This window comes from Strongylocentrotus purpuratus, unplaced genomic scaffold (assembly GCF_000002235.5).
Source record: "Strongylocentrotus purpuratus isolate Spur 01 unplaced genomic scaffold, Spur_5.0 spur5_scaffold_6, whole genome shotgun sequence".
Taxonomy (NCBI): Eukaryota; Metazoa; Echinodermata; class Echinoidea; order Camarodonta; family Strongylocentrotidae; genus Strongylocentrotus; species Strongylocentrotus purpuratus.
This window is the reverse complement of record NW_022145612.1, coordinates 1757313-1771675: the sequence shown is the minus strand read 5'-3', so window position 1 is coordinate 1771675 and position 14363 is coordinate 1757313. Positions and strand designations below refer to the sequence as shown.

General features: G+C 35.6%; 1 protein-coding gene across 1 annotated transcript in view; it reads right to left on the bottom strand.

Annotated features, from left to right (window-relative positions):
• The window catches only part of LOC577803 (ATP-dependent RNA helicase DHX30), a 29207-nt gene that overhangs the window by 8661 nt on the left and 6183 nt on the right, over window positions 1-14363 (bottom strand). The window contains exons 3-16 of the mRNA XM_031000359.1: window positions 12182-12343; window positions 11366-11622; window positions 10555-10705; window positions 9914-10097; window positions 8947-9106; window positions 7212-7449; window positions 6298-6375; window positions 3669-3742; window positions 3107-3236; window positions 2529-2652; window positions 1870-2001; window positions 1271-1409; window positions 829-919; window positions 165-321 (exon numbers count right to left, since the gene is read on the bottom strand). Coding sequence (XP_030856219.1) covers window positions 165-321; window positions 829-919; window positions 1271-1409; window positions 1870-2001; window positions 2529-2652; window positions 3107-3236; window positions 3669-3742; window positions 6298-6375; window positions 7212-7449; window positions 8947-9106; window positions 9914-10097; window positions 10555-10705; window positions 11366-11622; window positions 12182-12343 — 2077 coding nt within the window. The remainder of the gene's footprint in view (window positions 1-164; window positions 322-828; window positions 920-1270; window positions 1410-1869; window positions 2002-2528; window positions 2653-3106; window positions 3237-3668; window positions 3743-6297; window positions 6376-7211; window positions 7450-8946; window positions 9107-9913; window positions 10098-10554; window positions 10706-11365; window positions 11623-12181; window positions 12344-14363) is intronic.

The window sequence follows — 14363 nt, the reverse complement described above, 5'->3', positions numbered from 1 at the left end:
GCTACATTAACATACATCTTCAAGAATTATAAACAGGTTTTCATCTTGTTAAATTCATTTTGTCTTTCATTGCGTGATGTCAAAGGGAACGACAGATACTGTAAGACAGAATAAAGCCCTTCTGGTTCCAAACAGACAATATAATAATCCTTCATACTGGTTACCTCTGATGAATTGCAGGGTGAGGAGAGAGAGATGATGAGACTGCACATAGCTAAATGCACTCTGTCTACCAGCCTTCTGCTGTTCCTCCCATCCCTGATAAAGAGCTACTCTCATCAGATGATCACTCTCACCATCTCCGGAATACTCTTTCATCTTCTGTAAACATAAGAAAAGTGAAAATATGGTTATCAAAGCCAATGAAGAGTCAATGAGACTGCACATAGCTTGATGCACTCTATCCACCAGCCTTCTGCTGTTCCTCCCATCCCTGATAAACAACTACTCTCATCCGTTGATCACTCTGTCTCCAGAAAACTTGCATACATCCATCATAAAATGAAAGCAAGGTTATCAAAGCTAATAAGAATTTCTAGCTAAGGGAGCCACTGAGCTGAAATCTAACAAAAATTGCCAATAGAGATTAAGGGGCTACAAAATAAAATATGCATTTTGTCTGAAATGATCAATATTAGGGCATAGGTCAGAAAATAATACGATACACAATAGCCGGCCTCTGCCAGGAGAAAAGTAAATTCAAAATAATACCCTTTATTGGACTGGATGAAATCAGATTACATTTCAATCATACCATTAAGTTTTCAATTTTTATTTGAGCTTCTACTAAACTGGCATAAATAAAAAAGATTGTAAGAGCATTCGTACCTTCATGATGAGTTTTCTGTTATCCAGATTTTCTCTGAAAATATCTCTATTGCACAAACTGGCAGCTATAGTTAAAATGGGATCCACACACCTGGATTGAGAAAGAAAACAAGCATATACCAATAAAGACATTTTATAAAATATATGAAATTTATGGAAACATAATCTTTTCAAGAACAAAGAAAATTAAAAAATAGTGAGAATTATGAACAGAAATTACAATAGGGCCCTTTAAGGTTCTACCGAGGATGAAAGTTAATTAATTTAAAGGGATTGTGTCAAGTAACAGTTGATATAGAGGGAAAAAATACTGCGGAAAAAATGATATACCATGTATTGGGAAAAGTCAGATAAAATGAACCCTTCTAAAGAATGTTCATCAAGCCATAATGAAAGAGAACCAAGACAAGGGAGACAGACTGACTGACTGACACACACGCACCTGAAAATGGTTGAGAAGATGATAGCCTTAGCAATCCTAGGATCAGATCCAAAGCAGGAGATCTTCTTTCCTAAAGACGTCAGTTCCTCCTTCTCATTTAAGATGTCCAAGTCTTGTAAAAGATCAATGGCACCAGACACTGGAAAAACAGAAAGAAACATGGCATTCAATAATGAAATGGATGCTTGATGGGTTTGAACAGAAAGAGAGAACCATTTTAAGAGTTCAAACTGTAAATGAATTATACATTTTTTGACTCCAATTGTCAGTCATGTGATCCGTCACAAAAATTGTGGGAAAGCTCACAAGACCAGACAACATGGGCTTCTGACAACTTTACTGAGGGTTCCTGGGACTAAAGATATCTGTCTTGTGGAACTTGGGATATTTTAAAGCAGGAAACCCACGCACAGACATGTCAGCATCGTGTGCTGTTGGTCTCAGGGGCTGAAGCCTGTCTGAATTTCTCCTTTTGTTTGTCTCTACATAAGCTGATAATTCCACAACATCAGAACCTTAAGGTCCTTTGATAATGAATGAAGCATATTCCCATTTCTAGAATTTCTAGACTTTTTTCTAGGAATGTGTGGTTGTATTACCTGCTTGAGATGGAGGTGGTTCTAGAGCTTGTGCAAGGAACATCTCTGCTGATACAGCCTCATTATGAACCTTGGCTTGGACTACAATCTGCTCTAATGGTATTCTTAGAATCTCTGCTGTCTGGAATTTACCTGAAATATACAGATATCATGCACTGGATTTTAAATGTAAGCCTCATGTATGTAATTTCTTTATGTTTAATTATTTATTTACGTCAAATGTTAGTTAATCAGTTGGCTAGTGAAGCCTTTACTTCTCATTTTCCCTGTATTCTCTGGCAATCTGAATTGACCATGGGAATAAGGTTACTTTGGGGGTAAAGTTGTAGCTATCATTCTCACAGGCCCCCACTGTCACACAACAATGCTTCCTAAAGTTAATTAAAGTTTTAAAAAAGCCATCAAGGTTTCATCTATTAATTGTATTGATGTATCAAAATGGTAAACCTGGGTCAATTCATTGAAATTCATAACTGGCAATTCCTGCATATGACTATTAGACTAGATTGGACTGTCGAGTTGTATGCTAACATTTCTCACTACTGAAAAGATAAACATACAAGAACACAGAGTCAAAATTTAAAGCAAAAAGAGCTCAATATTGATGTCATTCCTGATTCTCATGTATTCAATGAGTGCCAGATTAATGATCAACTTACTCATCTGTTTGTATACATCTTCATCAAATAGGTGGAAGCATTCCCCTGGCTGGCGGCGTCCTGCCCTGCCTTTCCTCTGTGTAATGTTGGCTTTGGATGCCCAATGAAGGTCCAGACAAGAGACCTACAATATAACATACAAGACACAAGATAACATACAATTCAAAAAAATTTCTTGCTGCAATAAAAAAGCTCTTAATTACAAATAGCATATTGCCATGCTAAGGATATTTTCTAGTTTTTTTCAGTAGATTATTGAAATTTTATTATGTGTCATGATCTTTAAAAAAAAAAAAAATCCAATACCACTTCCTAATAGGCATTATGAACCTTTCTCAATGACCATTTTCATACATATTTTGTGCTACTCATCTAGCTCATTAAAATCTATGAATAAACAATAAGATTCTTCCATATTTGAAAATTAGTTAATGCATTTAATGTACATGTGTATATTGAACAAATATCCCCTTCACAAATTACTGCCAGGGAGAAGATATTTTCGCTGTGTATACTGTAATTTGTATTGTAGTTTTGAGAGAATGAGGTTCCTAAAATAGGAAGCAGGATAAACTTACCCCCAAGTCTGAATCAAAACGCTCTTCTTTGTGGTTTCCAGTGTTCACTACGTACACTACATCTCCTATAGTGATGGATGTCTCTGCTACATTCGTTGCCAGGACAACCTTCCTCACCCCTACTGGTGGTCTGGAGAAGAAACAATCTTAATCTCTTTAATTTTACAAGTGTAAGTAAGTACTGAACATGTACTTAACAGAAAACGCAATCTTTGGCATGTTGCATTTACACATGTATTTGGCTTTCCTATAGAAGAAGTACACAAATATACTGAACATTGCTAGAACAAAAATATGCTCACACTCTGTATAGAATCTTGGGCAATTATCATAATATATGTAAGAAAAGCTCTCATATTTGGTATTCTGCTAATGAAGTCTTCATAGTTTCATGAATTTCTTTGAGTCTATTAACATCAAGTAAAGTAACTAAATTGTTTCTCTATTCATTTGATATACATCACCAACCTCTATGTTGGACATGTTAAAGACATATGGTATGAAAGCAGAAGCAACAGCAAAGTAAGAGTTTTCTTGTCCCTCAGAAAACCTCCCAACTTACATATCAAACATTGCTTGCTGGTTATCAACTGTGATATGAGAGTGCACTGGATAGACCTCATGCTCATCTCTACTCTGTAATAATAAAAATGAAAGCACAAATAATTATTGTTTCGCTGAGCGAAATTTATTTTTGTGTTTTTTAAGCAAGTTGAAAATCTTAGAGGAGATTTTTAGAGTTCAGATTGTTTGTTACATAAGATGAGAAAAAAGGGTCATTTTGTTCATTTTAATAACAAGAAAGCTAGATATCTATTCTCTTTCAGCTTCAATGAAGCATTTAGGTATTTTATAGAAGGTCAATTGACAATTTAAACATTTACAATAACTGTTGTATTTATGATCGATGTTTTTTATAGTAGGATTTGAAATGGCCTTTTCTTTGAGTATTTTTTTTAAAGGATACCTTACATTCGACTTCGATAATAACCGAAGCCATTTTAGACACTTGTTTGTGTAGTCTGTCGAGCGTCAAGTCACTGGAGATGAGCTCTCCAGTTTTCCCAGTTTTCCCCGTTTTGTCCTGTTTTTTTACAGTGACACCAGTTAGCCCAGTGTTTCGGCAGTAAATTGCTAAGTTCCGGCCAAAGAAGTGAGTTTCTGATATTTAGATAAAGTTATGTTAAATGTGCAAATGATAAGTTGAATTTAATTCGTTCAACTTCAGTAAACATTTAATCGCACGTGTGAAAGTGAATATTATATGTGTGGTGCTATGCCAGAGACAGTACTGTACAATTTGTTGCCGTTTTGGCGAAGAGTAAAAGTGGATAAATATAAAGGGAAATAAGAGAAATGTCAATAATTTAGGCGAGATTTGGTCAATTTATATTGAACTGTATTGTGTTTATTTAGTCAGTGCAAGTGAAGTTTTGCTTTGAAATATTCATGTAGATTTCTGGATAATGTAATTTAAAAGCAAGTGGTTCATACTGTGCAGGGTGTAAATGTCACCTACTTAATTATGCGCACAGCTAGAGCCAAGCTTTTACATGGGGCTTTGCATTGAAAGCAGTCTTCATGTTTTGAGTTATCTTTGTAACATAAACAGAGAGTTATGAATTATAGGTTTGTGAAGACTAATTGAGTATAGTTCAGATAAAGGAATTTAGTCAAAACTTTATTGTGAATTATTAGGAACAAGTGTTGATTTTCAGATTGGGTTGATATTTTGGAAAGATGTGATTTAAACACGTATAGTGAGATAGGCTTTTGGATTTCAGCCATAGCATTTATTTTTGTTTGGCATTTATCAGGATGTTTATGAAAGTATACATTTGTAGTGACAAATGTTTAACTTAGTTAGTTGCCTTTATTAATTATGCAAATACAAATGCATGTTTATGTATGGCTACCAAATCACAAGGTCCAGGTTTAGAACAGTTTGGGTAATTGATACACAAGTGGTGTATATTTATGAGTACAAGTTCATTAAGTTGTATTAGAGGCACTCAGAATTAAGAAAACAAAGGAAACTTTTTCGTGCAATACTTATTAATTTATTGTATTTTCTGTGCATCTGATTCTCATTATAGATTGAATTTTTGTGTCTGTGTTGTCTTCGACTCTTCATACTACTCTTCGTTTGAGGAAGCTGATAAAGACTTCATAATCCTATTTCGAGTTTGGAACTTTTGCAATTTGTTTCATGGTCAGCGAACCAATTATTCTATTGTAATTGTTTAATTTTTGTTATACAGTACATCATTCTTGTATATGGAAGCTAAATTATCTCAAATCTTTCTTCCTAAAAAAAGTTTTAAAAAATGGTGCAACCTTCATAAAGAATCAATATATTATAAGCTCTCAAGACAACATGAACTCTCAAAGAATCATTTAGGTTAGCATTATTGACAAAAGGCATTCTTGAACTGTTATACATTTATAATGATAATGACTTTCTCAGCTCATCCAAATTCAGTTAATAAGCAAACTCCTGACACAGGAGACTGTGAACATCATTCTAAAACTGTCACTACTTTTCAAATTTCTTACGAGGCTCTATACCTCATTCAGTCTGTCATACAAACGCTGAAATTACAACAGTATTGACTGTAAAAACCCAAGTTAATTGAAATATGTGATTCTGACTGTTACAGTCTGTTTCATGCATTTGTGAGTGCGTTTGTAACTATCATTTGTTAAAACTGTAAAACTCACGTTTCTGATGGTTTTATCTAGTTTTAATAGTTTTCTTTTCTCTTATGGTGTGTCATACAATTTACATGCTCTATGTCTGTTGAAGATAAACTTGAGTTCTGGTAAATATAGAAAATAAATTCACACAAAATCCAACAAAACTTACACTGAATGTTCAAGATTACAAATAAATGACATGTGCCAAACAATTTTGGTAGAAAATTTAAAGTGGTCGAGTAATGAGCATACAAAGGTAAGGAAATCCGGGTAAGTAGGCCCGACACCATGTGCTTAACACAGGTCACTAAGTGCAAATGAGAGTTGTGGTTTTTATTGAAAATGATGCCCAGTAAGTTTTTGTGCAATTGTTTTAATTTCACTGGTTCAAACAACCAATCTACTGCAGGATAAATCATAGCAATTTTCTCAAATACGATTCCCATTCCCATGCCAGAGCTCAAGAATAGCTTTAATAGTTTTGAGTCTCTCACCTGGTCCCATGCCCTCAGTAGTTTGTCATACACACTCTTGATGTCCTGCCAGCCAGGTAGGAAGCACAGTATAGCACCCTGGGGATAAAAAGAAGAATAGGCACGTTCAGGAGAAAGTAAAATCCACTAGCACAGGAATTAAACAATCACATTAAACCAATTCTACTGCTGTAAAACAATGAATGTAGAATGGTTTCATTACTAGAAAACTTACAAATTTATTCAAAAAGAAAATTTGAAGTAGAAGATTAGTTCTTATCAACCATCTAACAATTGAATCTACCTTAAAAGAACTACTACTTTGTACCAAATTATCGAAAGTGGAAGTACCATAAAATCACCCCCCCCCCCAAAAAAAAAAAAGCCCACAAGAAATTCAATGGATAAGAAACATAGAGCATAAAAAGAAACAAATAATTCTAAAACTATATCAGCATGAAATGCATGCTAGTTAATTAGAGTATGATTTTGGTATTTAAACTTGCAATATCATTTTACATTTTATACTCATTTGAGGCTGATATTTTAAATGGAGTATTCCAGCATGAAACCCCATACATACATTTTGGTGGTTAGTCCCCTTGAGTACTCACTTATCTAATTTGTCAGTTCAAACATTTTACCCTTTCTTTTTAAAAATACACCTCCTGAGAACACCGCTGAATATCTTTAGGATGACGAATCTAAAGAACAGAACTGTGTGTGTGTTAATTGGGTTTTACAGACTTGTGTCAAACAGATGTAATTATTTGCATCTGGAACTGACCTTAAACGTCACCATCTGAAAGACATGACTCAGTTTCAAACCTGGGTCCTTTCAGAGTCAGCTTCTACATGTAGGCAGAGACAAGGCACTGGCTGTACCGTGGACAATACTTCTTAACTTTAGCAATTCAAAAAGCATAGCAACTCACTGCTGGCTTTTTCTCGTCAATGGCTTTGATGACCTCTACCACAAGGTCAACATTGGTTGGTGGTGCTCTCTGATTCTTCCTGCTCTTCTTTGATTGGTCCTTTGCTTTAGTCTTGTTCTCCTGCTCAAAGAGTGGACTCTTGTGTTTGTTTGGATTGATATCCAGGTCTGCTAATGTTTCAGGGAGGAAGTATTCCTTGACAGGATACATGAATCCAGGCACATTGATCATAGGGCAGCTAAACATAACAGAAAGGTGAACATATGAAGACATTGTTACATCATATCCAGAACAATATAAATGTATCCAGGCACATTGATCATAGGGCAGCTAAATATAACAGAAAGGTGAACATATGTGGACATTGTTACATCATATACTTTGAAACCACAAATGGTTTCAAAGTTATCTTGCCGAAAGGAAGCAAATTACATCTGTAAATTCTCATTGTTCTTTTTTTAATCTGATATCATATGGCATCCCTCAGGGCTCTATTTTGGGGCCTCTCTTATTTTTGATTTACATCAATGATATTGTAAACTGTTCCACTTTCTGTAAATTCACACTTTTTGCAGACGATACGACTATTCTTGCCTCAGAACAAAAATTTGATCTATTAACCCATAAACTGAATATTAATTTGGAGTATGTTTACGAATGGCTAGTTTGCAATAAGCTGTCTTTGAATGTTTCTAAGAATAAATTTGTTATTTTCAAAAATGCTAGGAACCTAAATCCTGTATATGACAATGTATCTATTTCTATCAACAATAGATTAATTGAACAGTGTAGAGTTTTTAATTACATTGGAGTACTTTTCGATGAAATCCTATCTTGGACTTCTCATATTAATTATATTACAAAAAAGGTTTCTCAGAGCATTGGTATTATTAGTCACTTAAGATTTGTTATTCCACTCCGTATCTTATTCATGTTATATAATGCATTTTTTTTGCCATATATTATGTATTGCAATTCTGTTTGGGCGACGAAACATCCCTCTAAGTTACTCAAATTATATAGACTTCAAAAAAGGGCATTAAGACTCTGCTCTAATTCTCCTTTCTTAGCTCCCTCACAACCTTTATTTAGAAAATTCAATACTTTACAAATTTATGATATTAATAAATTGCAAATTGACGCAACAATTTTTTCTCAAATTCACTACCTCCAAACCTTATGCACCTATTTAGTCTTAACAATGTGGTCCATACCCACTACACAAGAATGCTTCGTCCAATATACTGACCGATTCTCTCCGTTATGTTGGTCCAAAAATGTGGAATTCCCTACCTCCATTTTTACAATCTGTCAGATTAAATAATTCTTTCAAAAGACTTTACAAGAAACATCTTCTCTCTCTTTATAACGCATAATTTATTTTTTAGACCACACCTATATTACTAATACTCCTCCTTTTTCTTTTTCTTTTTTTTCTTCTTCAAGTATGTGTTATTATTACTTCTGCACCTGGTGTATTCCATTGTCAAGCCTTACTGGCTTTTACGGATGCACCTTTTTCCATTTATATTTTGGATGGAAAACACATCAAAAAGTGCTACATTGACTAAACATACATGTGCTACATGATTACTCTTTACTGGGTTCAATAATTGTTTAATGATATTTTATGGTTTCCTGCAACTTATTTCAACAAACCCTCTATTTACATCATCAGTCAATGAATACCACATAATCCAATTAACTGATCTAGTATCAGAGTCGATTTACTCACTCGTCAAAATACTTTGAGAACAATCCTGGGTTAATAGAAGCACTCATTAGGATTAACTTGACCTTCGTGTTCCTTTCCAGGGCATTCTTTAACAAGACAAGAAGGAAGTCAGTGTTGACATCACGCTCATGAACTTCATCCACTATCACATGACTGATACCTACAACAACAACAAAAAGCAAAATATTTGCTGACTAATGTAATCTTTCCAATAAGGTGGTGATAATGTTCATACAACGAATCCCTGAATTGGAAGAGGAAGAGTAAACCTACATCTGTTCATGTCTGTGTATGTTTATTTCAATGACAGCAAAATTCCATGAAGATCACCATGAAGAACCTGATGGATTCTATGAAGTTAATAAGGACATGCTGACAATTTCAGGAGTCTCCATTCAAACTGACAAAATAATGTGAAACAACATTCAATTCATTTAACAGACGCTTGCTTACAATATATTTTATCACCTGACGAAGTGTTGCAGCGGCGCACGAAACGTCGTGATCTTTTGATCCCTTGTTGACCATGCATTGCGAGACAAACGAATGTCACTAGCGATATTATTTTTGAAAACATTCATTTCCTTGCAGAAACAACTAATACTAATGGAGAAATTAGTATACTAGTGGAAAAATTAGTTGATCAAAAATTAATCTACTCTCGTAGAGCTAACTTGACTGTTTCTTTACCGCAAGTGTTTGAGATCTATAAATATAAAACTTAGCTGGAGGCAGCATACCTGCAAAATATTTGTCCCATTCAAATAGTATTTGGTCAAATGAAAATTCTCAAATCTCATCGCATCTACTGCTCTGTAACAATTCAATCATTTCTTTTATAATACTCAGCTGGTCTTTTTTTTAAACCAAGTTGTTTTGGTTCAAGTCAACCATATTTACTGTTACCAAATCGCAAAGCACTTTGTAACTGCAATAAAATAAAAATCTGTTATATGTATTCTGCTACCTGTCAAATCTGGATTCTGTTGTAGTTTCTTGAGTAGGATACCAGTGGTACAGACGAGCATACATCCATGACTCTCTGGCATTCTACGATGAAGTCTGATCTGGTAACCAACTGTCTTGCCAACCTTTTCACCTCTTTCTAATGCGATCCTCTCTGCTGTGGATATTGTACTTATTCTCCTTGGCTAAGGAATGACACAAAAATGGTTGAAGGTTAAAAAATAAAAGTATCTGTATTTCTAATATTGTGTTCTTTTACACCTGGCAATACATCATTCACGATATAGTGTGCGTTGCTTGAATCCATACAGATCTCTACTATCGGTGACTTTTCTTTATTTTTCTTTGGGGGGGGGACCAAAAATTAGGTTATAATATCAGTCAACTTTTATATACAAGAACAAGAATTTAAATAAGTTTGACAAAAATTTCAAGAAAAATTTATTTCTGAACACATTATTAGAAGATCAGAACAAATCAAATCTTCATAGATGTTATCAAGTGAAATGTAGACTTAAATAGAAAATATATTCCCTGCAAAACATGAGTGGTTTCTCAAAGCACCAGTCTATTCACACATAAAGGTATGATAAAAGAGTGAACTAGATTTGTAAAAACTTCAATACGATCGATAAGACATACCTGAGTTATGACTATATTGCACTGTGATCCCATATCTTGTCTGATCCAATCGTCTAGAAGGAATTGTGGCATTTGAGTTGTCTTCCCACAACCAGTTTCTCCACAAAGAACCACTACCTGGTTCGCATTGATGATAGATAATATCTCCTCTCTGTAACAGGACAAACATGTGGAATCCAATACATTAGTTATATCAACATTGCAGTTGTTAAGAACATCATAGCAGAAACTTTCAAAGATCTTTGTACACCTTCTGTGGGACGAAAGAAAATGGGGTTTTAGAAAATGGCAGAGTTCTCTTGTAAAAGATTGCTGAACAAGTTGCTGACTGAAAATGAAAAATTATAATAATACAAAGTACTATGTTCAGACCTCGAGTCTGATTTAGCTACAAACACATCTTAAAGTACATGTAGAAAGATACATTTCTTGATTTTTGATTTTGATTTAAAAAAAAAGAAAAGAAATATGGCACCATAAACTTTGCGATCATCAATTTAGCAAAGAATACTTGCGAGCAGGGCTTCACTCTAACATATGTGTTTTTCTTAGGGTTCCTGTATAAAATGATTGCAGGTATACATACAAGCACGAGCCCCTTGTAAAACTTTTGAAATTTTGTGGGTCCAGACTTAAGATTTTGGGCACTCAGGTGTCTATTAAGTATTAGTTTTGATTCCTGCAGTAAGTCACAAACCTGGTTTTTGGAAGTAATCGCAAGTTAGGCTACTTCAAATATTGACACAGATTCAAGGATTACAAATTCACACAACTGAATTCAAATTAAAACAGTGTACCAACATCATATTACCTCTTATCTAAGATTGGCAGTGTCTGCACTTTCTTCATTATTTCAGCAATATCAGGGTTACTTCTTTGGTTGATGAGCCTCTGAAGTAGTATACCATTCCGTATATCACGCTTGGATTCTGAAAGATGCTTGTAAGGTTTGTCAGAGAAGATATCCGTGACCCTCTCTGCTGTTTCCTCCTCTGACATCATCATTGAGTAGAATGAAAGATCTTTATGTGTTTGGTCATTATCCTCAGAGTTCTTGGATTCTTGGTTCTGAAAATTAAAAAATCCTGAGAGTTTTCACTTCCTGGTCTGCATTAGGTCAACATAACAATGAGAAAATACTACCAATGATGCCAGTTAACTTTCATTCTATTTGCTAAAATGGTCAGCACTGTCCATTGAAAGATCTTCTCTAACCAAGAGTTAGTGAGTGTCTATTACTAATTCAATATCTTAAAATTCCAAAAAGTTCAAAGCAATCATTAGTTAGTTTCATGATAAAGAGAACAAAAATTACACATAATAACTAGAGCTTAATGGTATAAAAGGTTCTACAGATATACAAACTTGTATACGTACTACAAAATAAATGGCTCACACAACTTTCCTATAAGGAGTTACCGGTAACTGAAACAAGATAGTGGCAAAATCTGAAATTGAATTGCTGATTTGAGCACTTGTTGGTAGCTCTTTAACAAACCACATGAGCACAACTAGCACAGTCAAGCAGGTCGTCATCTGTTTGCAGGCCATATCTCTAGTATTGTGCAGCATGGATAATCAAGTTAGTCAATGGCTTGTACAAAGTAAAACTAGCTGTAACATTCACCTTCAGCTTTTTCAAGAAACTTGACAGCTCCTTGCTCACTTGCTCATCAGCCTCAATGATATCTGGTTGATTCTGTTTCCTCAAGAAGATCCGTCGGTCTTCTGTCTTATAAACCACGTCAGGAAGCAAAGGGTTGTTGTTATCATCCATCAGACCAAGCTCCTGTCAAAGAAAAACAATCAAACAAATGATGAAGACAAAGAGTTGTGGAATAAGTCAGGCAGGGCCATGGCTTGACTATGGAATGCAGACAAGCATACTTTAAATACTGTCCATACCCATAATGTATCCAGATCTACTCCTGTATACTGGATCAACAGGCTCATAGAGGGACGTACTGTACAACAAAAAGCAAGCTCAGTTTGGCGAGCTGTGATAGCTCTTGATTTCTTATTTTTTCAGATGATGAAAAACACCTCACAAACTGTGGTTTGTTAAAGAGCCTCCGACGATCCTGCGACATCAAGTATACCACAAACTTAGCCGTATCAACACATCGAAGGCCTGTCATCCAGGCGAATGCCCTTCACGTCTTTTGAAGGAGTTTGCCTTTGAGCTGTCCGAGCCCTTAACCCACATTTTTAATTGCTGTCTAAGAGAGGGTTGTTTTCCTAATATTTGGAAAAATGCTTCTGTGTGTGCAGTACCGAAGGTTTCACCAGTGACTGGTTTTGACCAGCTACGTCCCATCTCGATTACCCCTATAATATCTCGCATCTTTGAAGGGTTCCTTGCTGATTGGATATTGTACGACATCAAGGACAAAATCGACCCTAAGCAGTTTGGTAACAGACGCGGTACTTCGATTGTGCATTGCCTCGTCAGCCTGTTGGACACCATCCATACAGGTATCGACACCTCTGGAACCTTCGCTAATCTGTGCACAATAGACTTCAGTAAGGCGTTTGACCACGTTAATCACGCGATTGTGATCCAGAAGCTGATTGGGTTAGGAGTAGATCGCTCTATCATCCCTACTTTATGTAGCTTTTTGTCTCAGAGAACGCAAACTGTCCGCTACCATGGAACAACCTCCCAGGAGAGATCCATCACGTGTGGAGTGCCACAGGGAACACGTTTGGGCCCGATACTTTTTTTGGTATTAGCCAACGATGCTGCACAGATGACTGAGAACCGCTGGAAGTACGTAGATGACCTAACTTTGTTGGAGGTCATTAACAAATTTCAACCGTCCCAATTACAGTCTCATGTCGATTGCCTTACTAGTTGGTGTCAGGAAAATGATGTTATCCCGAATGCCGCTAAGTGCAAGGCTATGCAAGTCTCCTTTCTCCGAACTCCACAGCATCCTCCTGATCTGCTCATCGACTCAGCTAGCCTGGAGATTGTTTCCGCGATTAAGTTGCTCGGGGTCATCATCCAATATGACCTCAAGTGGGATCAACAAGTCGATCGCATCATATCAAACGCGTCGAGGAGATTGTTCATCATCAATAAGTTAAAAAGGAATGGGGTCAACACTCAAGATTTGGTGACAATCTATCAGCTCTACATTCGACCGGTACTGGAGTTTGCGGCCCCCGTTTGGACTTCTGGTATAACGAAGGCTCAGGCTGAAACCATCGAACGTATTCAGAAGCGAGCCTTGAGGATAATCGTTTACCCAAATTTACTGCCATATAGTGAACTCCTCAAAACTTTAAAACTAGAATCCCTTAGTAATAGGCGTCTCGAACTAGCAACTAAATTTGCCAAATCAGTTTTAACCTCTCCTGACTATCGCCATCTCTTGCCACAAAGTAGAGAATCAATCACAGGTCGCAATCTTCGGAACTCTACACACATGACATTACCTCGTATACGAACTCAAAGACGCATGCTTTCTCCCATTCCTTACTTTATACAACTTCTGAATTCAACTTCTTAGTTATGCCCTCATATGTTCGCCATTGTGAATTTTTAAATGTTAATTAATTATTGCATAATGATTATCTCAAGCATTAGTATTAATGTGATCTCCCAAAGCTGTTTTAATTTGTTTTTAATTTGAATTCCAAGTCCTTTCACTACAGCAATGATCATATTATATATAATTATTTATGGTAATTGTATGATCTCCCAAAGCTGTTTTAATTTGTTTTTAATTTGAAATCCAAGTCCTTTCACTATAGCAATGATCATATTATATATAATTATTCATGGTAATTGTATGATCTCCCAA